This window comes from Formica exsecta, unplaced genomic scaffold (assembly GCF_003651465.1).
Source record: "Formica exsecta isolate Colony F162 unplaced genomic scaffold, ASM365146v1 scaffold175, whole genome shotgun sequence".
Taxonomy (NCBI): Eukaryota; Metazoa; Arthropoda; class Insecta; order Hymenoptera; family Formicidae; genus Formica; species Formica exsecta.
Window position 1 is genome coordinate 380,886 of NW_021849067.1, and position 26,970 is coordinate 407,855.

General features: G+C 36.6%; 4 protein-coding genes across 11 annotated transcripts in view; 2 read left to right on the forward strand and 2 right to left on the reverse strand.

The window, feature by feature from the left end:
• The window catches only part of LOC115233454, an 11,167-nt gene extending 6,126 nt beyond the window's left edge, over positions 1 to 5,041 (forward strand). For both annotated transcript variants that reach the window (XM_029803889.1, XM_029803890.1), the window contains 2 exons: positions 1 to 401; positions 1,263 to 5,041. The exon at positions 1 to 401 ends at the window's left edge or, in 1 of these variants, runs on beyond it. In XM_029803889.1, the coding sequence (XP_029659749.1) occupies positions 1 to 401; positions 1,263 to 1,959 (1,098 nt within the window). In that variant the 3' untranslated portion in view covers positions 1,960 to 5,041. The remainder of the gene's footprint in view (positions 402 to 1,262) is intronic.
• A 1,887-nt stretch (positions 5,042 to 6,928) lies between these two features.
• On the reverse strand, positions 6,929 to 10,557 carry LOC115233472 (Golgi resident protein GCP60). Its single transcript, XM_029803926.1, has 4 exons — positions 9,382 to 10,557; positions 7,516 to 8,591; positions 7,347 to 7,406; positions 6,929 to 7,236 (listed from the first exon to the last, which is right to left on the reverse strand). Exons 1-4 carry the CDS (start codon positions 9,581 to 9,583, stop codon positions 7,129 to 7,131), a joined length of 1,446 nt encoding a protein of 481 aa, XP_029659786.1. The 5' UTR covers positions 9,584 to 10,557; the 3' UTR covers positions 6,929 to 7,128.
• Positions 10,558 to 10,908: 351 nt separating this feature from the next.
• On the forward strand, positions 10,909 to 21,494 carry LOC115233475 (beta-mannosidase). Its single transcript, XM_029803933.1, has 15 exons — positions 10,909 to 11,989; positions 12,264 to 12,376; positions 12,536 to 13,165; positions 14,074 to 14,991; positions 15,065 to 15,311; positions 17,749 to 17,781; positions 17,886 to 18,032; positions 18,110 to 18,258; positions 18,347 to 18,552; positions 18,632 to 18,899; positions 18,979 to 19,705; positions 19,890 to 20,318; positions 20,459 to 20,673; positions 20,761 to 20,964; positions 21,040 to 21,494. The coding sequence occupies exons 1-15, from the start codon at positions 11,917 to 11,919 to the stop codon at positions 21,358 to 21,360; spliced, it is 4,680 nt and encodes a 1,559-aa protein (XP_029659793.1). The 5' UTR covers positions 10,909 to 11,916; the 3' UTR covers positions 21,361 to 21,494.
• Positions 21,495 to 21,691: 197 nt separating this feature from the next.
• LOC115233478 (transmembrane protein 245) lies at positions 21,692 to 26,903 on the reverse strand. 7 transcript variants are annotated; one of them, XM_029803944.1, is made up of 10 exons: positions 26,115 to 26,901; positions 25,494 to 26,010; positions 25,021 to 25,415; positions 24,211 to 24,375; positions 23,946 to 24,144; positions 23,595 to 23,779; positions 23,421 to 23,521; positions 23,289 to 23,306; positions 22,855 to 23,157; positions 21,692 to 22,764 (listed from the first exon to the last, which is right to left on the reverse strand). In XM_029803944.1, the coding sequence occupies exons 1-10, from the start codon at positions 26,628 to 26,630 to the stop codon at positions 22,581 to 22,583; spliced, it is 2,583 nt and encodes an 860-aa protein (XP_029659804.1). In that variant the 5' UTR covers positions 26,631 to 26,901; the 3' UTR covers positions 21,692 to 22,580. The 7 variants fall into 7 exon arrangements, 5 of the variants coding, with proteins under 5 accessions (XP_029659804.1, XP_029659800.1, XP_029659801.1 ...); XM_029803940.1 differs by lacking the exon at positions 25,021 to 25,415 and adding an exon at positions 24,442 to 24,905 and having other exon boundaries at positions 25,485 to 26,010; XM_029803941.1 differs by having other exon boundaries at positions 25,021 to 26,010.
• Positions 26,904 to 26,970: the final 67 nt, after the last annotated feature.

Below are 26,970 nucleotides of genomic sequence, written 5' to 3' on the forward strand. Positions count from 1 at the left end.
CTTTCCCTCGACGAGGCGAGCGTTTCCCCGAGGAACGCGAGCAGTAACGGCGCTATCCCAAAAATCGAACCGCGCAGCAGGATCATGGTGAATCCTATGTCAAACGAGGCCTGCTGGAAGCTGCCGGACTCGAGGACGTACTTCTGCCTGAAATCGATCCTGAAGCAGAACAGGCGAAGTTACACGCTAGTGACTGCGGACGAGTTTCAGAATCTCGCTGATCAGGAGATTATCAACCGAGGTGTCGAGTGCGTCGACAGTTCTTTCGGCAGAATCGAGAAGGGTGATCGTTCACGCTCGAGAGAAAGATTGAATCCCAGGAGAAGGATGCCGTCGTTCGAAGAATTTATGCCGAGAGACAAAATGTATCCTGTTTACGATCAAAAACGGGAGAATACCAGGTAAGTCTTGTCGTTATCTCTGTATATTAATTTTAGTCGTAGTACGCTTTTTTTAATAATCGTCAGTCTCTCTCTCTCTCTCTCTCTCTCTCTTTCGCTCTCGCTCTCGCTATATATATGCATTTATATTCTTTGTAATAATTGCAACAAGAATTTTCTGTAAGCAAGATTTATCAATTATTATTATATAGATTATTTATTGCTTATTAATAATCAATTATGCTGTATTTTGTTTCTGCTTGCTCTCATCACATAATGGCGTGTATTCCGGTATATTGTGGCTGTATTATTATTAATTGGTAATTATCTTATATATTATATACCATTATTAACTTTATAAACTTGGCGATATATATAGATTTTATACGTGTACTTTCCTGTGCTTCTCATTCAGACTTGCCATCTCTTTTACCCGCAATCTAAATAAGTTTCTAAATTCTCAAAAGTTCTTCTTTTCAAGGTTTCTTTTTTATTTAATTATATTTATGTTTTTTATTTAATTATATATTTTTAATTATGTTTATATAAATTTATTACTCTAATTATGTCTATTTTACATAAAAAGTATTGTATGAAATTATAAATACATTGAAAAAGAAATAAAAATCTGAGTTCTACACATTTTTCTCATATTATGATTTCAAGTTGATTTCTACAAAGTTGAGGATCGATACTCATGACATATATGACTTGGAGTTGGGACAATCGTTACTTGTGGATAGGACGACGAATATCGCACCGAACGATGCACGATGTCTGAAACGGTGACATTCATAGTCCTATTTCCAAGTCGGGAAACAAAGTCTCTTCCGATAAACGTGTTTGAAGCAAATCCGTAATAAATCAATGTCGTCTTTATAGAACGCTCATTTTCGCCAGTCCGATACAAGAAGTCTTTCCTGGCGATCCGTTCGGCGGCAAGAATATCGTACCGGTCGGAAATTCCATGGAATATACCGCTAGAGAAGATTCCGCTCGTCCGAGTCGATCACCGGCCATCCGGGATACGCGATGCGTTCCGGACGGTTACATCGGGGAACGGACAGGACGCGTCCCAGCCGAATCATTCCGAGCCGATGGCGTCGCGTATCCACCGCGTGTCGCTCATCAGTCATATCGTCACGAAAGAGATCTTCGATTTCCTTTGCACGGCAGAAATCCGTCGACCACCGTGGACGCAAATGTGGACGTCCGCGTAAGAGTCGATGAGATGCCGCCGTTGCCGCCGCCGCGAGCGTATCGAAACGACATTACCCTTCCTCCCTACGGCGGGCCGCTCTCCGAACGTGCGAAGAGATGGTCGACGAGCTCGAATGAGTATGACGACACTAGATCTCATGAGGGACGTTCTGCCGATTTTTACACGCCGGATAGAAGACACCAGTTGAACCCGCACCGGCTAAACAGACCTGGTTTAACCAGATCGTTCAGGGAACGGCGTCCGAAGCTCGTTCATACCGACAGAAATTTCCGGCGGAGCTTCACAGGCAGGGTGGAGGATTACAGAATTGAGAACGAACTTAGGCGAGCGAATTTCAGCATGGAGACGTCGTTGTAACGCGAGCGTACTTATTCTCGGGCTGTCGAATGCACCGATCTCGGTTAGACAAAATCGCGGTTAACTATTTTGCTGCATAAGGTGTCGCATCAATTTCGCAACAGTTCTTGTGAAGGAAAATGATTTCTTGTTTCTTAGCAAAATTTAAAAAAGCTAAATATTTTTTATCATTTGTTAATGTACAATATTATATATTTTGATGATTGTGAACGTCGAATGAAAATTCCGCTAAAGTAAGATCTACACAAAATTAACGAAGAAAGAATGTTTTCTTATCTCGTGAAGTTTATAATTATAAAATCAATGTTTACATCAGAAATTAATAATTTTGCAAAAAAATACAGGTACAAGTTTCTTTAAACCGGAGATCGCGGGTTTAACCGAAATGATTGGTGCGTTGTTCGCCTTTAGATAATAAGATTGCAAGTTTTCCTCATCTGTCTATAATATTATAAATGGGACTATAATCTAGGAAACAGATAGGAAACAGCGAGTCGCCGACTATGGAGATTTTAGCTAATCAAGACTCCAGTCGGCACAACTCAGCCTTAAAATTGTTACTCCTTCGTTCCACGCTATATTTGTATTGTAAGTATCCGTCCTACTACTTTCGAGTTAAAACCAGTTAACGCGCAAACGGGTCATGCGGTTTTTTCAAAAGACATTCCAATGCGGGCTATTGCCCTTTGCGCCTTCGCTTAAAGACGGCACTCTCGCAAGAGGACCATAACGTTACGCGCTGACGTTTAGGTGAGATTCGCGGATTTCGGGCAGAGTTCGAAGGAGGTGCCCGCACGTTTAGTGTACGCGCTCTTTGCGTCCAATTAATCGCAAAGTTATCGAACGGCTTTGTCGAACAATCGCATTTAAGCGATCGAATGCACCGCGAGCATAGAAGAGCTTCAATGTAGACGAACATGCTAAGTGAAGCGATTGCGCCTTGGAAGCGAGTTCAAGTACAATTAATTTTTCGGGACGATGTGCCTCGCTAATTTAGCCAAACCAATTCGAAAGTTAACGCGCAATTTACTATTAGGTGTATACGCTGTTATACAAAACGTCGAGTCAATTACGTATGCAGTCTATCGCGAGTTGCGGCCAAGAGCAACGATTCTTTAGATTGTCATTTTAGCAACGTTTAGTGGATCCGACCCGCTTAAGTTTTGTCATATACGTATCGACGCGAGACCATTTCGTACATTCCGATCGAATCCGGACGATTTATTTACATATTAAGTATATATTACGTGGCTAATGAATATAAACCTAAAAATATTTGATAAAGCTCCATATTGTTATAGACTTAAGTATCCTCATTTTTCTATTAATATTAATTATCATCATCTGTCACCGAGCTGTTTATATTTACCTATGTAAAGTGGGCAGAGAATTTGCGATCTTAAATGTGTGTGGTAACGGGAGATATACACCAGATGCGTATAACGATGTAAGCATCCACATTTCCGGTCTCCTCTCAAGTCTTCATTGTCGTTCGAATATTTTAAGCATAAACGACAAATCGAACGAAAATATTTCACTTGTTACTAATTGTTATAAAGTATAACCGAGTCCGCGTACACACACGTATAGGAAAATAGATGAAGTAATGGGAATTTTCGAAGATTCGTTCTATCAATCGAAAGTTATTCTCTTTCTCAAAAACTTTTTTTTAGTAAAAATTAAAAAAGAAAAAATCAGTCTTTTGTTTTCAAATTCTTCAGTTGGAAAAAGGAAATAAAAAATAATAGGGAAGTGATGGAGAAAAAGGCTACAGTAATTGTCATAAACGCATAGAACGTATTCCTATCAATTCCTCTGGAGTCATCTATTTTCTTCGCGGTTGTTCGTTATACGAAACAAACGAGCACGACGTACAGATTCATCGAGCGGTACCGAGTTATGTATTTTTTAAGGATGGGATAAAGCGAAGTGTAAATTGATGTTAAACGATATAGCTCAATTACAATACACTGCACGCGGTAATTATTATTATTATATTAGGTGTGAGTGCGCGTGTTTATCCGCATGACACCTAACGACCACAATTGCTGAGTTTTTGATAAATGTTTCACTTTCAACCATACGTGCACACATACATATACAAACACACACATACGCACACACGCATTTACCGACATATGCCTTCGTCGTATTTATATACTTTAGATCTGTAATTCTAAGGCTAAAGAAACAGTATAGCGCACAGAAATTAATGCAAATCTAGGGCTTAAGGTGATGTGAACGAAGTCGCTACCGAGGCTGCTTCGTAAATATGCAGTTGTCTTGTGCACACCTTCTTTTACTTATTAATTCCTGGATCAATTTGAAGAAAACCTGAGTAGAGAGTAGACACCTTGTATAGGCATTACGTCCGCGTTAGGGACTTCAATGATACGTCGTCAATGATATGTGATAATCTAATCGTTTCAGCCCGAGGTATTAAATATAGGAATATAATAATTAATGTGCCGAAAAAAAATTTAATCCGAGTTTCTCGTTGAAATCATCGAGGGACTATACGAATTTTGGTTTATGCTTGTTGCTTTAGACGCGTATGTCCAAGTGTATCGATATATAAAATTTTCTATAAAAATATATTTCAAATTGTTTCTCTGTAAAAAATATGGTTTATACGTTTCTCGGGGCTGAAACGAAAAAAAAGCTCATGACGCACCTGATAGCTAAGGCCAGTCTAAAAATCTCAGGGCGACGAGGTCAACGAAGAAGCTAGCGTTTAGTTTGGGCGTGACAACTTCGAAGAGATCACGATTTTATTAGTACATATAGAATGAACGGGACGGACGTGCTTTCAGATAAGACAACTTCCGCAGCAATGGCAGTGACAAAGTATAAGCTTTGCGTCATTTAAAATAAGAACAATGTCGTTGTTAGAAACGTATGTAAGATAGATGGTAAAGCTTTGGCGTTCCGAGATTCGTCAACTGCCATACCATGGTACAACCATGTATGTAGTAATTGCGTGCCATATACGAGCGAATCGTTTCTAAGTTTTAAACGTCACGCAATTCGATAATGTTCGAAAAAAAGTAAAATTACTTCGCGAAAAAAAAAACATTACGTCGTACGATTCGAAGGTGAAAGAATAAACGGAAAAGAGAATGCCGCACAATAGCTTTCTTACCATGAGGATGTTTGTACTACAACGAAACCGTATTTTTTTAGCGAAGGAAGGGGTAAAACGTGCATATTTGACGCTTAGGGTGAAGCTCGAGCTCGTGGAAGTATGCATGTTAAGTAGACTGTTACAAATATATACGGTTGTCAAGCCAAATGTAAAACGAGCCAACTCGTAACTCCGTCGTTTAAACGGCACTTATATTTAATCTCTTGCGGACAATCTACGTGTGTACTTTTAGGGCGCGCACATATAATGGAATCAATTTCGCTCTGTGTCTCCGCTCCTTCCCCGAACAAATTAACGATACAAAACTCATGCCGTCTCAAAAAAAGTGCTCTTCTAATTAAACGTCGTTATAGGTCGAAGCTAAACGCGTAATAAGATGGGAGTACGATAAGAGCGGAATCACACAAGCTGGCATACCCGTTAGTGTAACTTATTTGTAGTTGGATGTTACAGAATACAATTAATATTATTATTATTATGTTATTATTAATATCATAAGTAATATAAATCGCACGATTTTGCTGTAAAAATAATATGGCTACATAGAATAATAAAGGTTACAATAAAAAAGGAGAGAAGAGAGTGAACTTTGTCGTTGAATCGCGAATGAAACGAGGACTGTGCACTGAATCTGTTGCTGTATTTCTCCTTAAAGAAAAATAAGATAATTTTAATAAAAGCTACATGACATAGTGAACACTAATATAGTAATAAAGTCTGTATAACATGGAGTTAGCAAAAAAACATTCCAAGCAAATATCCATATAGACAATACAAAAGCATATGTGTATACATTTAATCCTTTGTTCTAACACGAAACATCTTTTCAGATATACATATACATATACATATATATATATATATATACATATACACAACCAAATGTCATTCCTCTTGGAAGATATATGGGAAGACACATAGCCCGTATGAACAATGTGAAATTGTGTTCAAATATGTGATAAAGGCAGACACGTCTATATTATACTGTTATCTATAAGCTTAAATACGCTTAGATATGCGTGCGAGGCAATAGAGCAGTAGAAATACACGATGTTGTCCGATTTCAACATATTGAACACAATTCTCTTCAATAAACTTTATTAAATAATGTAATTTCCATTATTATTAATGATTTCTTGCCAGCGTGAGGGCAATTTGTATATCCCATTTTCGAAAAATGTTTTATCTTTTGATGCGAACCAGTGCTTGTTTGATATCTTGTTCCTTTTTGAATTTTTTGCCCCTCAAAAAATTTTGTAGGGACAAAAACAAGTGATAGTCGGAGGGTGCTAAGTCCGGGGAATATGGTGGATGCGACAGAATTTCCCAGCCTAGTTCTGCACTTTTTTGACGAGTCCCCAAAGCAGCATGTGGCCTGGCATTATCATGATGCGGTATGATGTTCTTCCTATTGAACATCGGCGGCCTCTTTTCTTGGACTGCTGTATTTAAATTATCCAGTTGCTGACAATACTTCTCCGAATAATGGCAATTACATTATTTAATAAAGTTTATTGACGGTAATAAAAATTTGTATTTTGTTTTATTCCAAAAACGGACAGAACTTTCCAGTAGACCTAATATATATATATAAAGATTTGCGCGCCGATGTAAATATTTTAAAATTTTTTCCAAAATCATGATAAGAGAAAGGATGTTGCCTGAATCGAGGAATGACGTAGATACGAGAATCGCCGCAGATTATGCAATATTATGCATAGAAGAGTTAAATATTAATTTACACAATCATTTCGTAAACAGTTAAGAATCTGTTTCGTGCGCACAGTTTTTTTGCCACTTTAAAGAATATAGAACATGTGTGTGTTCTTATTTGACTATACAATAAATATATTTTCTTTGTATGTGTGAACAGATTTTGTCGCTTTTGCGCGAATCGAATTGGGACATAAAACTTATTTAGTTGGACTAGCATTATTAGTAGACAATTATTATGCCAAGGCTAGTGCTCAACAGACGACGACGTATACCCGATACACATCTCGTTTCAATATGTAATATAAAGACTAATCATTATTCTTCACGAAGTTCTGCCGTGTGTAATACACTCGGTAGTAAAGCGTTTTACTCCGCCAAAGCGAATAAGAGTTGTCGAACTTTAGAAGATACACTCCCTGCAAAAACAAAAAACGAGAAATTAATAATTATCTTCAAGTACATACACACAGAGCCATACATATGCGCAGATTAAATAATTGTATGGCAAATTTTCTTATGCTCTCACCTCGCCTGGATACTGATGACTTCCAGCGTAAATCTCTTCTTGAGAGTCTCTCCTATATACCTTTAAATGACATTAAAATCATTAATATATCAGTGCAACGTTCTACAACTCTTACACATATACGAGTTATGTAATTCAAACTGAAAACAAGTAATATTTGAATACTCACAGGTACTATAACGCTTATGGGTGGCGTAATCGTTTTACGTTCAGGTCGAGGGTTGCCGTTTACCGATCCACTCTCCAGGTCTTCTCGTGATTCGTATTCCTCCTCCTCGTCGTCCTCGTCCTCGGACTCGCTTATATGCACGGATACCTGATTCGTCTCCGGTTTGGACCACTCAAAGTAAACTCCGAAACCGATGTCGTAACCGTCCGTCGCGAATTCCCAGAATAAGCACGTACCATCCTCATGCGTTGGCACTCGCACCGTTACAGTCTCGCCATGACCGACTTTAATGACCGCGTCGCCTGCTTCTCTCCTGATGATCTGCTTAAATTCTTCTACGCCCTTTCTCGTCCACATCTCCGCGGGAGTGATAGGCGGCCAGTCTTCAAACTCATCCGAGTCTTCATCGTTCAAAGGCGCATTTTCGTTTGTGTCGTCCTTGTTATCGTCATCGTCATCTTTGCACGTTATGTCCTCTGGTTCGATGTTTTTCTTCTTCTCCTCCTCGGTCTGGTCCTCGATGACTAATTGATTCTGTTTCAATTGCTGCATGTACTGATGATAATGTTGTTCCTGCAACTGCCTGATCAGAACGCCCTGCTGCTCTGGATTGCCAGGATATTGTTGTTCAGCGTACACTTTAAACTGATAATAAGTCTGCTGATTCAAAGCATCTTGGATTTGTCTTCTTTGAGTCTCCTCCTTCAGTCTTTCCTCTTCTTGCTTTTTCCTCTCCTCCTCCAACTCCTTAAGTTTCCTTTCCTCATCCAGCTTTTTGGCCTCGTCCTCCTTCTTAAGTCGCTGTTTCTCTTCAAAGTCTCTTTTCTGAGCTTCGACTACGGTTCTAAATAAAGGGCACAATTTGTCCAACAGTACTATAAAACCCTCCATTGCTTGTTCCTTTGATATATCCCCCAGATTTTGCCACGCCAATCGCCTGTCCCTTCCAATCACGTCCAGGACACCTAACGGTGGTGCATTTTCGGCTGTACATTTTCCATGCGTCACTTGCTGCGTGAATGCCACCAATTTCAATTTATCCTCATAAGAGAGATGAACAGCCTTGCCCTCTTTCTCTAAATATACAAATCTTTCGATAACAATCTTGTAAAAAATACATATTAACAATGTAATTTATTTTTCTTTTTATATTTAAAATCCATTCGTACTATTATATGCAAAAATACGTTTCACAATAGTATGCGCAAAACATTGTGTTGTCAATAATCAATAATTATTGCACAATACAAAATTATGCATACAAAAGATTTACATATAAGATGCTTCATATTACTTTCATATAAAGACTTTTATGGTCATGTATTGTAAATCTAAAAATGCTCTTGCAAATGCATATTTGTATATCGATAAAATTTGCATCCGCGCTTATTTCAACAATTCTTAACTATGTAATGTAGCATTTAAAATTAAAAATTAAAATAAGAATCAGATGAATAATATAAATTTTCAACTAATATATAAATATGCAAATATAAAATTTGCATCCGCGCTTATTTCAACAATTCTTAACTATGTAATGTAGCATTTAAAATTAAAAATTAAAATAAGAATCAGATGAATAATATAAATTTTCAACTAATATATTATATATCTTTGACAAATAACGTTCTTAGATTAGAATCTTTGTCTTAAAAAATTTATCATTTATCTTTCTTTATCATAGAAGTTTATATCAAAATTTGAAAATACAAGTAATATTTACAAGATCTTCGACTCAAGAGATTCGAAGGAATTTTAAGGATCTTATCGAAGAAAATTTATTTGATTGCGCCGCAAACACACACACACACACACACACGTTCGCATAATTAAAGTGACCAAAGAACCGAAATATCCGGCACTCACCTTTATAGAAGTTGTGCGCGAGTTTGTAGAGCTCTCGTGTCTCAAAGTCCCAGAGTCGGGGCTCGCAGATTTTTTCGTCACCATTCTCGGCATCACTCTCGACCTTGCCCGCCGCCTCATCGTCCTCGTCCGTCGTCGTCGCGGAAACGCTAAGCTTGTCGACCCGCTCGCCGAGCGCGGACACATCCTCCTCGGCCGCCATTTGCGCTTCGTGTCTGACACGTCAGGATTGATAATAAATCGCGCGCGCCTAACCTCGTCTCCGTCGGCGAGCGCGACCGTCCAACAGCGGACCGTGACATTATCTCGCGTGCGGCATGACGAACGATATACAGCGCGACGATATAGGTACGATAAGAATTTTTCAGATAAAAAAACCCGCGGGAAAAACCAGCGGTGTCGCGAACGACGAAGATTCGTTACTCGTTACGCTGTGCGAACGATATAAGTAGGTACTGCGTAGCCTGTTTCTGTTCTGTAGTCTGCGTACTGCTACCTGCGACCTGCGACTGCCGTCAGCTGTCAACCGTCAGTGCCGTCCTCTGCCTTGCTCCGCCTATGCGGTATATAGTACACCGTCCACCGTGTCGATGATGACGGATACGTATCTTGTATGTGTTTCATACACGGTATACATACATACGAGAACGACCGACGACCCTCGGAGAGACGCATATTTACGTCTTTACATGTATGCCCCGCGCGTTTTCTTCTCTTCCCGATAACATGCACGCGGTTCGATACAACGGAATAAATAGAAAAGTTCATGGAAAACTGCCCCTCCGGGATATCTTATAGCCTAAGAAAGGTATCGAACGAGTAGTGTCGCTTGAATTTATTATTGATGCGTACGTATGTCTTTTTTTCTTTCTTTTTTTTTCTATCGCTCGAAGATGATATGCACTAACACAAACGATGTAAGAAAATATGATTTAAAATACACAGGTGATACGCAGTATATATATAATTTTGATGGCAAAAAATATTTAATTAATTAATTGGTAATAGCAATCTGTTGTTTTATATCTATCTCCAAGCAGCTATAATATTTTCGCATTCTTATAGTATCTCCTTTCTCGAGAATATTAATTATCATTGAAAATTATGTGTAAAAATAAGAAAAAAAAGTAAATATATACATCGAGTTTCTAATATCTTTTACTTCTTTCCCTTCTTTTCTATGGCGTTTAATTACACATATCAAAGAACAGGTTCTTATACATAAATCCTCCACAAAATGCTCGCAACGTTCTTCAGCTGGGGTATCACAATCTTCGCTGAATATTTTATAGGTACATAATCTTTAAAAGAGTCGTAAACTATGTATAAGTAATATATAGCAGTAAGTTGGAGCGCTAGCTTTTATGGTCAGTAAAACTATACATGATAAGATATCGAAGTAAGACACATGTGAGAGAAAAATAAAAGTAATATATATAAAGTAAAAGATTACGAATAATACACACGTAATAAGATAAGATATATAATAAAAGAAACACACAAACTTAATAACAAAACAAATGTAAAAAAGATATTATCTATTCAACATCTACGTATCAGAATGTATCGTTTGCTATAAATAGGAGATTATTCTTATATGTTCTTTGTTCCTTGTCCATATATTTTATTCTTAAATACCCCGTTGCATTTTATTTCGCGCGTCGCGTTTATAAACGAGAAGGATTTTTTATCTCATTGTCAGTCCTCATCTCATAAATTGTTGTCGTGCTTAGAGCGTGCAAATTTTAAATAATTTGATTTGCATGTGGAAACTATTATGATCTTGGCATTTTCATTTTAAAAACTTTTATGCGTCTCAAAGTGTGCTCAAGAAGCAACAATTGATCGGATACCCTGTATACAGACGCGCACGCGCATCTTAATAACTTAAATTTGGCGCGACAGTCTATTGCTCGTCACGTGGTCCACATTTAGTTCGCCACTTCTGTGATCAGAGGCGCTAAGGATCGTCCAAAGTCCAAGATCCAAGGTCTCTTTCAAGAAGTTTGTATTTTCTGGCAATTTTTATTAATATCAAATTTTTTTCGATATGCACATACGCAGGCGAAAAATAACAATAACTTTGTTTTTTTTAACTGAACTGGAATGAGATAGATATATATATATATGTAAAAGTTCGAAAGAAGGAAAGGAAAAACGAAAAATCTGCAAAAAGTTCAGCTAAAAAGAACAAACCTATTGATAGACATGGAACCGTAGCTCGTCGGCGTGCTATCCGTGCGAAGACAACTAATGTGAACAAATGTTCGAAAGACATATTATATATCTAATCTAGTATCATCTCGCGACATTGCGAGACAAGGCGATCCAAGGCGATCTAAGGAGAGGAAACTGGAGGCTGGAGGGAGAAGCAATCAGGCATGATTGCGGCGTAGAGAGATCTTTATTTACGTTCTGTTAGAGCAAATATTTCACGCGAGGCACATGACACTCTGACACTGTGCATCTGTAGGAAGCGGAAGATTATTTTGCACGATTTCCACAAATTCTCACTCGCTCTTTATATCGGACAGCATGGAACGGGAAAAAAACGAGAGGTTAACCGCGAGGAAGATCGAGGAGGAAGAGATGAAGCGCGAGCTCACGGGTAATTGGATTCGTTTGCGGCGAAACGATGCGAAATATCAACGTAGTAATGTAGAAAAGAATCAACTGTGTTAATTTTTAAATCATTGATTTTGCCAAATATTACTCAATATGTGTGTAGCATATTAGAATGCAATTGTCCTAAACCAACGATCATTAATATATATATATGTATTTTTTTTATACTATTGTGAAATTTAATCTTAAAAAAAAAAAAAAAAAACTTAAGAGTCACTTGCTACAAGCACAATTGATAATTATCGATTTTTCTTTAGATATCGGAATATACGAGCCACAATTCACATATAAACAAATGAAACAATTACTTGGATTTATCAACGAGTCTCAAGACACATCAAAGGTTGCCAATAATAAAGATACGCATAAGGTGTGTAATTATCATTATCATATAAATTATGTGATATCTTGTGAAATATAAAATATTTCATATTATTATTACAAATTCGAAGTTTGATCATTATGTGTATGTTGAATCCAAGAAATTAGAAAAGAAGTGAAATATATTGTTTGCTTAAAAATATTTCAGGGGCATGCTAATAATCAACATCTCTCGGAAATTGCGTCTGACGCGAATGCATCGCAAGAAATGGCTTTACAGGAATGTACAGAGGTATCTAGACATCCATCATACTCTTATAGATTGAATCGCACATCTCCAACAGTGCACGAGCATAAGACTGCTCACTACATCAACAATCCGGGATCCCCGTCCCTTTTCGAAGTACGAAACCCTATGTACAGGCGCAAGAGCTCGGATAGTGATGAAATATTCGAGAAACAGTTTGAGAGCACCAATTCTACCCACAGTACAAATCATTTCCTCTCGTCAAGATCAACAAATATTCCACGAGAGAGCCAGAACGCGGCGGACAAAAAAACGGTGCAGGATATGCAGGGCGAGTTTGTTCAAAGGCTGGAAAGATGGCGACTGAACCCGCTCGATGTCTGTATCAACGAAAACGACGTGCCTTTGCAACAACCAAATCGGTCCTCGACTGAGGAACGTGTACCATTCAGGTACTGCAAAGAAACGCACACATCCGAGCAGCGCGACCAAGCAATACGATTTATGTGCCAGCATTTGAAGGAAATAGCAGACTTGTGGTACAGTTGGCTCCCTGCTAATTCGATATTTCAATGGGGGTCACCCATTCAGGTGGGTACCCTACAATCCCTCCCGTATCGCTCATATCGCTAATGAGCATAAGATCTTCTTTTTTCTTTTCATAATATGCATATATACGCATTTTTTTAACACAAAAGAGACCATTTATATGCCAATTCGATGTTAGAAGATTTTGCCAGTATTTGAATTTTATTTTGTTATTTTGCGATGCAATTATTTTCTTAGATATAAGATCTTGTATTCATTTAGAATATTATTAAAAGTATACTCACTTTTTATTATATATGCTATTTCGATATGTCTGAAAGAAATCGTCCACATATGGCTTGAGAAAACTCCTTTAAGCATCACTGATAAGCTCGTCAATTTAAATACTTTGGAGTTATCGATAAAGTCAAATTATAGAAATTTTAATTTATACCAGAATGCATTAATTTATAAAAATTTTATTGGTGAATAATTTTTCTTTGATTCTTATCTTTTATGAGAACTCTGTGACATGATTTTATATCTGTCTCTCTTTGAGACAGTACAATATATTGTTACAATATGTGCTATGTCCAAAAGGTGCATCTATTACATTTTGATTTATTAATACTGTGTGTAAACTAACTTCCATGTATTACTTGCTGATGTCATTACATTTTAACTTTATAACAGTATGTATACAAAATTATTTATACAAGTCAGTTTGTAGTATTTTGTTGTCGAATGAATTATAAGAAAGACATTTGATATTTTTTATTAATATTATAAAATATTGCTTTTATACACAGATATGTACACAGATATGAGCGTTTACAAGAACACAGTTATTAAATGCTGTAAACTGCGAAACATTTTTGAATAAATTATATTTGTGTAAAAAAGAAAACATAGTTGTTTACTTCATTCAATTCTGTTTACTTTTATTCTGATTCTAATCCTTGTTTCTGTAGGTCGGCATTGCTAATGGTAGTTTGGATAAAAAGCCATTAACAGAACCTAAGACTGAACAGATCACAACAGAATGTACATACAAAGACAGTCACGAGCGAGCTAGTAAACGTAAAGCGAGCTCTCTCATCGCTAGTCTGAATAGAGAAAGTTCCACCGAGGACGAAGAAGACAAGTGGTACGATTCCACTCGTGGTAAGAAGAAGAGAGTACAATCTGACAGTAAATCGAGTAACATACAACGTGCCGCGAATCAACACGGGCATAATGACAATCGTGAAAAAGCAACATCGAGCGTGATCGCGCGTCAAGAAAACTCCATCAATGATAACAATAGCGATACAGATTTCGACAATGAGCATATTAAATCTGTATGCTCTAAGACCAATGAAAAAAATGAAAGTGTACCGACAGAATTAAATACATATCCGAGAAGAATAATACCACCCAATCCTAAGGCACGTTTAAGTCTATCGAGACACAGAAAGAGAACTGCTACGTCGAAACCATTTCCAAAGACGCGGCAATCCAATAGGAATAAAATTGTCGAACAGACAAAAAAGCAAAAGAATACATTGACAGAAACAGAAATCCATCAGAAATTGATGGTAGACTGGAATAGCGACGAGGAAGAGCTTGCAGTAAAAAAAAACGTAGAGATACGACCATTACCAATACCGATAGTGTTACTATCTAGATTACACGAGAAACAAGTGTCGCTTCGTAATACGGAGACGGGTAAAGAAACGGAGGCAACGGCAAAAGAAAATGAGAACGATGGGGAACGGAAAAAGGAAAAGAGACCAAAACTTCGCCAACAACAAAAAAAAGAAGAAGAATTAAGTAGGATAAAGAATGGAAATAGCTGGGAGCATCAACTAATGTCTGATGATGAGGACAAGTTATTTGAAACAAATCCAGTAAGTTAAATTATGTTATTTCCCTTTCTCTCTCTCTGAATTTTTAATAATATTAATTTTTTATAATCTATAGGAGTTGGATGTACAGAATAGCAATCAATCTAATAATGTAATTATTTCGACAAATAATGTAAGTTGTCCTATATGTAATAAGGTGTTTCCGCATAGCGAGATACAAAATCATGCCGCTGATTGCGAACAATTCGAGATAAATAATGAAGAGGACGATAATGACGCGATTATATTGAAATGTAATATATGCAGTAAATACAAAACTAGTAACGGGGTGGAATATGAAGAACATGTTCAGCAATGTATCAGTAAGCATGATAAAAGGCATTCGCATGGTACGTTCAGTGTTACATAATCTATTGTTTGCTGATGTGTGTGTGTTTCCGGTTTCTGATAAATATTTATCTTATCGTGTGATGCATTAGATAATTTTTTTAATTGTACAGAGCAAACAAATTTCGATTGCTAACTTTCTTTGGTATATAAAAAAAAAAACTATAAACATCTGCCTTTATACAAGTTTATGCAAAGAATCTATAAATCACATTGGGAATTGAAAATTTGATGAGCTTGTTTGAAGGCTCCGAATTTTCTTTATTTTTTAAATATATTGTTGACACACATATAAATAATGCATTTCTTTTTCTTTTCTTTATATTTATTTAAAAGAGTTTTTAAAAGATTTTCCATTAATTTATTTCAGTTAAATTGCCGTTTGTATTAGATTTATTTTCTTTTTCTTCAGGATCTCAAGATATTGATACTGTACCTGCTTCATCCTTTCACATTTCTAAGCGAATAATCGATGAACAGAAAGATTCCGAGATAGCTTATTTGGGCCAGTTTCCCTCTGATAACAAAACAAAAATAAATACTAATAGAAAAAGGAAACTATATATCAAAGGAAATGATATGTTGTAATAGAAAGGGAATATTTATATTGGTCGTTATACGAGGACTTTCTTTCAAACGTATAATTATTTTCTATTTCACTTGAAGAAAGCTTTACGGCATATCATGAATTAAGCTATTGCATAGCATTAAGCAATCGATATGCATGTTTCTTGCATTTGCATAACATTCTATGTCACAGAATATCATATAATACAGAGTGTCTCGTAATTCGAGTAATTTTAACGATTCTTTGAACACTTAAGTTTTAAAAATTGTCTCTTAATGAAAAAGTGTTGAAGAAAGTAACTTTCAATATTACAAATTTTTCAGATTATGAACTTTTCAAAACAAAATTTTATTTAAGTAAAGTCTACTTGAAATTAATTTAAGAATACGATTTTGTTATCTTGTTTGTTCCTGAAAGTAATAAAGTTTAATTCATGAAAAGCCCCGCTTTTTCATTCATAAATCTGACATAGTTAGTGCCTTTTAATTGAAAAATAATTTACTTTAAATTCATCAGAAACTGGTATTAAAACTAAAATTGCAAATTGTGGGATTTTATAAATTTATCTTGATGCAGTTGTCAATCACTTTTTTCATAAGTTTATTTCAAATTCCATCTAAATATCATTATAAAGATTCAATTTTTTTCTGTTTGTTATGTTTTTAATAACAATAAAAATTATTAGGAGATAAAGATCTCTTATTTTGTTTTGGCAATGTATTGCATTAACGATTATATTGCATAAATATTCTACTAATTTCTATCAGTATCAAAAATTACAGAAAGACGAAAGGAGGTAGTGAATATTATGTGGCCATTAAATATATATATAAATACATTCCACTCACATACAAATAAAACTTTATTTTGCATATGTATGCAGTTGTTTAAGCGATATAATATGTTTAAGCGATTTGTAAAGTTTCTCGAATGATACTTTGTAAATTCCAGAGCACTTTTCAAAAGGCTCTACGTATAAGCTCGATATATATGCATTAATTTCTGTAAAATTATCTTAATGCACTGAAATGTAAATTAACATATGATATTTTTATACTAATAAAATTTATTGTTTATAAATAAAATAGCATTAAAATATTCAAATTTTCAAGAATTTTTATTAACCTTTTATAAAGAAAGCTTGACACTCAAAAAATCACTCCTGCAACTCGAAGAGGTATTGAGAGTTGTGACTTTTCTTTTCTAGATAGAGTTTTTATCTCTTAAAAATGTATCTATATCAGCTATCTTATGCAAAGGGATAATATTATCATTTTCTCTCAATATCAAGGTTATGGATTGATAAACTTTGGCCTAATCTAAGGTGATAAACTCTGATAAGAAAAGTGGAGTGGTCTATGCCGGTAGATATATAATAACAAAGTTCTCTTTAAATAAGAAGTCGCTACTCGTTTTTATCTTTATATTTATCGGAGCTCGGCATATGAAATGCGAAAAATAATAAATAAATATAAACTTCTTACTGAATTACTTTCAATTTTTTGTTTCAAGTAGTTACCTCGTACTTCAATATATCTCTGTCACAGCTGCTAAAATGAAATTCTTCATTTTGATATTATGGATTTCCTTTTTAATAAATATACATTGTCAATTTATAACCCTAAATGGCGCATGGAGAGGGACCATTAATATCTGTCGTACGTATTATCAAATATTCTTATCCTTTCTCAAAAATAGATATGCCATTTCTTTTTGACAAACTTCTGAATATATCATATATGTGATAAAACTACGTTTGTGTGTGTATAATTAGTACAAAGAATATATATATATATACATCCTCATTGATGATTTAAATTACTACAAGAAATATTTTTTTTCAGATAAAAAGGAACTCTTTCATGGATGCAATAATGGTAAGAGGAACTTGGACTTGATTTTTTATAAAAGTTACATGATGTTCTTTCTTTTTTTTCTATGTTTTTATCTGTAGATACTCAATAATTATTCTTTTCTATAGACATTAATTTTAACGCAACTGTTCCTGGAGGAATTTATACAGATTTATATAGGAATAACATAATAGAGAATAATCTATTTGGAAGGAACGATGTCAATAATCGTTGGGTCGGAAATCAATCTGTTGTTTACATCAAAAATTTTAACGGTAAATAAATTGAAATGAGTATAGAACACTCTCTCTCTCTCTTATATATATATATAATCTAACTATGACTTTTCTAGTAAACAGTGATTTTCTAAAAGCTCGCAAGATAGTCTTGATTTTTTATGGGATTGATACATTTGCCAATATCTCCTTGAATGGTCATATGATTGGACAGACTTCAAATATGTTTTTGAGATATATTTTTGATGTGACAGATTATATCAAGGTAAGAGAATTGTGTCAACCAAACAGCATAAAATATATATTCCTTGAAAATTCCTTGTAAAATTTGTTTTTATATTTGGGATATATAGGAAGATCAGAATCTGCTGCAAGTCGCATTTCGTTCGGCTGTCAAAGTAGCTGAAGATTTATATGATGAACAAAGAAAAAATTACATTGTACCACCAGTGTGCGTACCCAAGGAATATAATGGGCAATGTCATGTAAATCATATTCGTAAAATGCAAGCTAGTTTCTCATGGGACTGGGGACCAGCTTTTCCCTCGGTTGGCATTTGGTAATTAGAAATCATCCATCTTACAATAAACTTCTCGTTTATATTTTTCATCAATATAATGTAAGCTATAAGTTTGTAGGCAAAATGTTGAATTGATTTCTGTAAATGATCTATTGATCAACGATGTTACAACTGACATACGCAGAGAGAAGGACATCTGGAATATCCTTGTTACAATATTTCTCGAAACGACACAGAGTAAGAAGGAAAATTTATCAACAATTAGTTGTCACATAGCGTCGATATTGCACGTTTCACAAAGTGAACTCGTCAGTAATACCAGTGAGATCATGCTTGATACAAGCGAAAAATACATAAATATTAACATCTCACTCATTGTGCCTGCAGTAAGTTCTTCTACACGATTATCATTAATATGTGACTACTTTTATATTTTCAATAATCTAACATTTTCTTTCTGGCAAGGACGCCGTTGAGAACTGGTGGCCAAACGGTTATGGCAAACAACATCTGTACCATCTGACTACCACTGTGACAACGGCGAACGGTGTACTGCATAAACAGATCCGCGTGGGCTTCAGAACGGTGGAGTTGGTGGAGGAACCTTTAGAAAAGGGACTGAGCTTCTACTTTCGCGTGAATGGTGTACCGATTTTCGCTAAAGGCAGTAATTTTATTCCAGCCAGCGTCTTCCCCGAACTAGGCTCGAAGGAAGACACTATCAGGCACTTGTTATTATCCGCCAAAGAGACACATATGAACATGCTGAGGATATGGGGAGGCGGTGTCTACGAGTCCAAATTGTTTTACGACTTGGCTGATGAATACGGGATCATGCTCTGGCAAGATTTCATGTTCGCGTGCGCCATGTATCCCACGAACGATTCCTTCTTGAAGAATGTTGAGCAGGAGATACTGCAGAACGTGATACGTTTGAAGAACCATCCAAGCATCGTGCTCTGGGCCAGTAATAACGAGAACGAAGCGGCGCTATATGGAAATTGGTACGGCACTGGGTCCGCTCGAATTTACAGAGAGGATTATGTGAAGCTCTACGTAAATCTGTTAAAGAGAGAGGTGGAGAGATTAGATCCCGTAAGACCGTTCCTCGTATCTAGTCCGGGCAACGGGGCGTACGAGGAAACATACAACTATACCGGAGTAAATCCTTATTCGAATCTCTACGGAGACGGTAATATATACAGAATGTCCCATATATAAATAGGATACTATTTATAGTCTTTGTCAAAAATGAGCTTCTTTTTCCTTTGCTAAAAGATTCGGAAATGCGTTGTTTTCGAGATATCTAATTGTTTAATATGCCAATAGAACACATTTACTAAACGTTAAATGTACTTGTGCCGTATATTTTCCAGTTCATTATTATAATTATATCAGAAATGGATGGGACATCACCCAGTATCCTCGGACAAGATTTTGCTCCGAGTACGGGTTTCAGTCTTGGCCGTCGATATACACGATAGCGACCGCTGTGGAAAACGCGAAAGATCTTCACGTAGACAGTGACTTTGTGAAACATCGACAACATCTACCGTTCGGCAATCAGTACATGCGGGTGTTGATCTCGCACAATTTTGTTATACCGCAAAATAACGATAGCATCCGAGATTTCGCTAGTTACATTTATCTCAGTCAGATCAATCAGGCCGTTTCCATAAGGATACAAACGGAAGCTTACAGGCAGGCCAAGTCCGAGGTGAATTCAATAGGCGAAGGTATGACAATGGGGGCTCTCTACTGGCAGCTCAACGACGTCTGGCAAGCTCCTTCATGGTCTTCGATAGGTATAGTCAAAGACATTTTATATATGATAATCTTGTAACTAGAACTAGAAATATTCTACAGCGCAATTTAAACTTATGAGAATTTTTTTAAATCTTAATACGTGTCGTTTGAAAGTCCTCCATTTATGTCATTTTTACAGATATCGAAGGTCGCTGGAAGATGCTTCATTATTACGCCAAAGATTTCTTTGCACCTATTATCGTTACACCACACTTGTCCATTTCCAATGAACTGTCGATATATATTGTATCTGATCGATTGTATATGTTAACAAATTGTACAGTGGAAATTCGTGTTTATAATTGGAGATCCATGACACCCGTATTTGCAAAGTCTTTCAATGATATTATAATAGTAAATATCGATGGAGAGAAAAAAAGCAGCGCGTGTATACGCAATTTGTATGCGTAAATATCCACATGACTATATTAATTCTTTCAGGAATCCAATAAAGCCATCAGAATTACATCTTTCTGGCTAGACGAGTTTCTCGTTCAAGTAGGTTGCGGACCATTGGAATCCGCCAAAAGATCTTGCATAGCTGCTTTATCTCTCACAGATAAATCTGGATCTTTGATCGCTCCAGTCAATTATATTTATCCTGATGCACTAAAAAATGCAGATATACCAGTAGCCAATGTTACCGTAAGCAAATCATCTTGATATCGACATTTGACGTGTTGCAACTGTCGAAGAAACGATTGATATCTCTCGTTTCAGATGGAAATCGAAGAGAATCACTCCTTACCTGGAAAACTTTCCAATTATCCCGATTTCAAGTTTGTGTTATCGACAGACAATATAACGCTCTTCGTGTGGCTAGAGGTGGGCAATATACGCGGTCGTTTTTCTGAAAATGGTTTTCACATGTTCGAGAGGAAAAAAGAAATTATTTTCCATGCGCACGAAGGGACCACGATCGAATTGTTGCGGAGCAATATAAGACTCGCTACATTGTCCGACATTTATAATGCACGTAGCAATTTTGATGACGACTACTCTGTTTTAGAGAAACAGAAAATTTATGTTAATTGTACGTAATATTTATGATTTTGTTACATAATTACGTATGAGATATTGATTAAAGAATTACTTTATGTATTATAATTATTTGCGATAAATATATCGCGTACATAAACTTTTTACTATGATATAAATAAACTTTTTTATTTCATTATATCGTACTTTTTTTAAACTGTTCTTGACGGAAAGTAAGTATCGTAATGTAAATAAACTTCAAATCCGATAAGAATAATAAGCACGATTACGGCTCCACCAAGTATCATGGACATCAAATTGGACATCGCGCTGCTATCGAGGATTACGTTTCGATTATTTCAATGAATTATAATTTAGCGTATAATACACGCATTAAACGTTGAGAAAATTTATTACCATAAACACATATCTTTGGTTACACGTTTGACATGAAAAATAACATGTTAAGTCTTGAAGTCAGTACATTTCAACACTTATTTTTTGTTTGCATATAAAGTAATCAATATATTAGAAACAAAACACATCAATACATATATAAAATGTAATACATAAATAAAATTATCATATATGTGTAATTGTCACAGATCTATATCTATATATATAATATGTATCAAATTTATAATCAGAGATAATGGAAGACTAAAATCTATGTCGCTTCAAACCAAATTTCGTCAAAAATAGAAAATGATGATTATATTAAATTTAAAAAAATAATTTGTTTTTATTATATATGTGTATGATATAATTTTAAAGCTAATAAGCGTAAGCTGAGATTTCTTCCTGTTAGTTCTCTTATCACATAAAAATACATATGTAAAGCACGTATGAATTTGAGCAGAATTTGGACCAATCATATGAAAATGTAAACAATCACGAGCATCAGCGGAGAAGCATTATCTTTTTTTTATAAAAAAATTAATTTATAACAGATTATATACACAAAAACTTTGTAAAAAATTATTTTATATAAAAAAGAAATATTTTATATAAAAAACATTAAATAATTAACTTCTCTTCACGTTCGCTGATATTCGTCGATAATTGTTCGTGATTGGTCTGCATTCAGTTTTTACACGTTCGTATGTGCATTGCATGTTTAGTCCAGCCATCGTACACGGTAACTTTCATAAAATGTTTAATATAAAACTTTGGATCTTATAATTCTTAATAAAAGCTAGGGATTCAAGCCCGTAGCTCGCAACATTATTAAGCAGAGTAAATTAATTTGTTAGAGCGAAAGCATACCATTATTTTGGCTCGTATCATGGTGTGCTGGAATACGCTGGAAGTATAACTTCCTCTTCGGGCGAATGCAGATAACGTCGACTTAAATTGATGACAACCATAATGCAACATAAAAGCAAAGGGCCAAAAATTGCCCCCTCTACGCCTAAACAGAAAATTCCACCTGCTATCGATAGGCCTGTCAGATAAGGATGCCCGCCACTAAAATCAACAAAATGTATATGCAAAAATATTGTATATTGTATGTGATTGGAAACTTATTAGAACTTATATACTATGAAGCGATCTTACCCTTTAATCTCCTTATAGAATTCCGTCACTACTATGTTACACGGGAGAAAATGGAAAAGAAAGAAAAGGATAGCGAGCATCGATCCGCGGGTGAACCAGAGTTCTATCGTGGCCGGGATGCAGGCAAAGTACGCATCTAAGAAAGGGACTGCACCCAGCATAGTCGCGAGGGCCGATGGTAAGTAGACAATCTTCACTTGGAATAAGTTGTGTATGAACCACGTCCACATACCGAAGAAGGAGGCGAGCTTGAAGGTCGCCGCGAACACCCCGATTACCGCCTCTTGTAACGCAATGGCGAATCTGGAGAAGAAAGTCAACATTATGTCTTGCATGTTGCTATTTTTATCGCGCGAAAAATAATCGACTTTTCATACATAATCGTATTATTTAAATAAATATTAACTCCAATTACTATACGAAAATTAACTTACCCTTCTACGTGTGTTGTGCTTGTTAGAAATAAAGATAAATATTTTTGTATAAAATTCAAAGTTCTTGCACACATGCACATATGCATACAAATGAAAGGTATAGATTTAAATTCAAGATATCGATGTATTTACCTATGACAACTAATGGGACTGAACATTGTTGTCAATTCGATGGGTTTGTAAGTTTTACCACTGGAACTGAGTAAGTAAAATAGAGTCGTAAAGAAAACAACCTAAAATACAAAATTCTTACATCTCATATCTTTTCTTTTTATATCAAAGCTTAATAAAACGTGTTGTGCATACCGTGCTAAGTACAAAATTAAATACGGCCGATCCACTCATGAGTACGACGTAGAATAGCTCTGTGAATATTGTCAGTATCACAGACATATTGCCCTTGACGATGCTCCAAATAGAATCAAGCACTGACATTAAAATGCCAATATTTTCCTTGGCAAAATTCTGTATGCTTGTCATATTGAAGAGATCTGGAAGAGAAAAAGATTTCATATAAACATTCCATTGCTGTATTATATAAGATGATTCACATTACTAATGGTATAAAGAGTGATTCTATATAATAAGAATAAGTTAAAAATCTAAAACGATGAATCATCGTAAATTTCATAAATTTTTTGATACAGAGTCACTCACGGAGGGGCATTTTTCCGAAGCTTTCCTTGAAATTCTCCCAAGCGGAATATGCAGATGCAGTGTCTACAGTAGGACCCAAGAAATTTTCATCCACATTCGACATCATCCACGCCTGGTAGAGACGATCCCAAAGCTCCAAGACTTTCTTCTCCATTTGCTCTGCCTTGGACGATTCTAGATCTTTCACGAGACTTCGTATCTAAATAAAGGACGTGAACCTGTAGCATATGCAAAGAAGAAAAGCAAAAAAAAGTAAATTTCTTACTCCTTCTGATATAGCGCTTCGTCCATAAGTATAAGCATTATCCAAAACACTATTAACAGATTCTTCCCATTTCTCTGGGACCCAGTCGATATCGGGGTTGTTCATCAAGGAGGAATTCAATATTTCACCTGTTACTTGAACAAGATGCAAACCTTCCATGTAAACCTATAGACAGAACTAACGGTACAGAAGCAACCGTATACTCAATGAGATTACGAGTATTTATTGTACCTGTATCGTTATGAAAATAGATGCGCAAGTGGTGAAAACGATCAGTCCGAGTATCACAGAGGCAGTCGCTACCGCGTTAACGGATTCCTTCAGAACATTCCTCAGTTTCTCGTCCACGATAATGCTTACTTTATAGAGACCTCTGATATTGGAGGGTATGAGAGCTTGATGTCGATCCAGGCACCACGACTTGACCGTTTGTATTGTCAAGTCACATCGTCTGCGTATGGTTTTCCAAAAGCCGAAATAACTACCCAGCTGTTTAACGATATAATACACCAACGGGATCACCAGGATATACGAGATCCATCTGTGCTTCCAAAGAAGCATACCGACGCACGCGTACAGCGCTCCATACATATATTTGTCAGTATCGACTTCATCATCTTGCATATCTAAAGACATTCGTAATTCAGCCTTTATTTTGCTGAGGAAATAACGGTCACGTAATGTCGTTACAGAATGTACATTACACGCAGAACTTGAACAAGATGCAAACCTTCCATGTAAACCTATAGACAGAACTAACGGTACAGAAGCAACCGTACAGATCAATGAGATTACGAGTATTTATTGTACCTGTATCGTTATGAAAATAGATGCGCAAGTGGTGAAAACGATCAGTCCGAGTATCACAGAGGCAGTCGCTACCGCGTTAACGGATTCCTTCAGAACATTCCTCAGTTTCTCGTCCACGATAATGCTTACTTTATAGAGACCTCTGATATTGGAGGGTATGAGAGCTTGATGTCGATCCAGGCACCACGACTTGACCGTTTGTATTGTCAAGTCACATCGTCTGCGTATGGTTTTCCAAAAGCCGAAATAACTACCCAGCTGTTTGACGATATAATACACCAACGGGATCACCAGGATATACGAGATCCATCTGTGCTTCCAAAGAAGCATACCGACGCACGCGTACAGCGCTCCATACATATATTTGTCAGTATCGACTTCATCATCTTGCATATCTAAAGACATTCGTAATTCAGCCTTTATTTTGCTGAGGAAATAACGGTCACGTAATGTCGTTACAGAATGTACATTACACGCAGATCGCGGTTTATGCGCAGAGGACAGGCCAGCATCCGCATCCAAGGACATTGACTTTACGCCGAATTTGGACGCGCCGAGGATTCTATCGGCTCTCGACGCTGGCCTCCTCACGTCTTCTTCGGGACGAAGCGGCGTATCCAAAGTACTCTCTTCCTCTAAAATCCGATCGTTCGTCCGCGTTTTATCGCTCTCCGATGGAGCCGATACCTCTCCCTGCGGACTCGGTAATAAATTATTCGTTAAGGCGAAACGTGCGGCCTCCGAGAACGTCAAGTGCCTACCATTCAGCTCTTGACTCTCCATAATCGATAATACTTCGTAAATAAATCCAATCGCGCATAGGATTTGTAGAGCGGCGAAGACCAAGACTCGATAAGTGCCAGCCATACTCGAGAGATACATGGTAACGATGAACCATATCACGAAAGACATGTAACGAAAATGGCTAGAGTTTGATGGCGTCCAGTAAATATATAGTATCGTTAGATATCCGATGAGTATTGTAGAGACCTGTAAGATATAAAATCCAATTAATTATTTAGGAAAGTATTTCTGTCAAGTTGTGACACAGCGTACATATATATACAAGATGAGAAAATTAACGCAATTTATACCGTAAAAATATTGCATGTCGGGATGAAGAATCCGGAGACGGTGGTGAACACATGAAACATCCTCCGCGCGAGGCACGTCATAATGTTAGGAGTGTAATGATACACGCCTATAGGCGTTAATGCCAGTGATATTGCCCCGACGATATATTTGATACGTATCCATAAAAAGGAGCCAAGTTTCTCGGAAATATTATCGAATATGTGCACGGGCAGCAGGCTCGCGTTGACGATCAGCGGGGACCGGGATGCTTCTACCTGGGCGAACCAGGATTGTACCGTCGTAGCCAACGAATACTTGAACGGGAATAGGACGGAGCCGCATAGCAGGGCCCAGATCAGGGGTTTGACGAAGGGGCTCAGTATAATGTAGAGACCATAGCCGGCTGCCGAGACCAGGCATAGAAGGAAGAGCGCGACGGCATTGTAGATTCCCTGTTTCAAAGCTTTCTCGTGACCCGCGCTGAAGCCTGACAGCATGTTGAAGAGGTTATCCACCGACGAGCGAACGTTATCCATGGTTATAGCTAATCATGCGCGTTAATAAACACAATCTGTGCTTGACTTATTTCCAAGTATGTTTACGTCGTTTCCGATGCGTCGTCGCAAATACAAACGACGAAGAAATGCATTTCAGTCAAGAAAGTACAAGATAACAGCTGATTGCAGCAGCTGATGACGCTACTCATGTTGCGGCTTGCGACTTGCGGCACGGTACACATATACATAAAACGTAAAAGTAGGCCAAAGAAGATTGCAAGAAAAGATGGAACGAAAAAAGGGAACTCGATTTTATTGAAATTCCAAATTCAGAAGAAAAGAAAAAATTCACGCCAATTAAAGTTTATAATATACGAGT

What these genes read in the sequence shown, in the direction of transcription:
- LOC115233478 (XM_029803940.1), bottom strand. Translation starts at nt 26,630, where the DNA reads ATGGATAACGTTCGCTCGTCGGTGGATAACCTCTTCAACATGCTGTCA. An exon ending in GAAGCGCTATATCAGAAGGA is followed by an intron (nt 24,145 to 24,210) that starts GTAAGAAATTTA and finishes TCCTTTATTTAG; the next exon opens with ATACGAAGTCTCGTGAAAGA. An exon ending in TTCTATAAGGAGATTAAAGG is followed by an intron (nt 22,765 to 22,854) that starts GTAAGATCGCTT and finishes TGTTGATTTTAG; the next exon opens with TGGCGGGCATCCTTATCTGA.
- LOC115233472 (XM_029803926.1), bottom strand. Translation starts at nt 9,583, where the DNA reads ATGGCGGCCGAGGAGGATGTGTCCGCGCTCGGCGAGCGGGTCGACAAG. An exon ending in CCATAAGCGTTATAGTACCT is followed by an intron (nt 7,407 to 7,515) that starts GTGAGTATTCAA and finishes TGTCATTTAAAG; the next exon opens with GTATATAGGAGAGACTCTCA. An exon ending in GTCATCAGTATCCAGGCGAG is followed by an intron (nt 7,237 to 7,346) that starts GTGAGAGCATAA and finishes TTGTTTTTGCAG; the next exon opens with GGAGTGTATCTTCTAAAGTT.
- LOC115233475 (XM_029803933.1), top strand. Translation starts at nt 11,917, where the DNA reads ATGGAACGGGAAAAAAACGAGAGGTTAACCGCGAGGAAGATCGAGGAG. An exon ending in TTACATCAAAAATTTTAACG is followed by an intron (nt 18,033 to 18,109) that starts GTAAATAAATTG and finishes TGACTTTTCTAG; the next exon opens with TAAACAGTGATTTTCTAAAA. An exon ending in TCTCACTCATTGTGCCTGCA is followed by an intron (nt 18,900 to 18,978) that starts GTAAGTTCTTCT and finishes CTTTCTGGCAAG; the next exon opens with GACGCCGTTGAGAACTGGTG.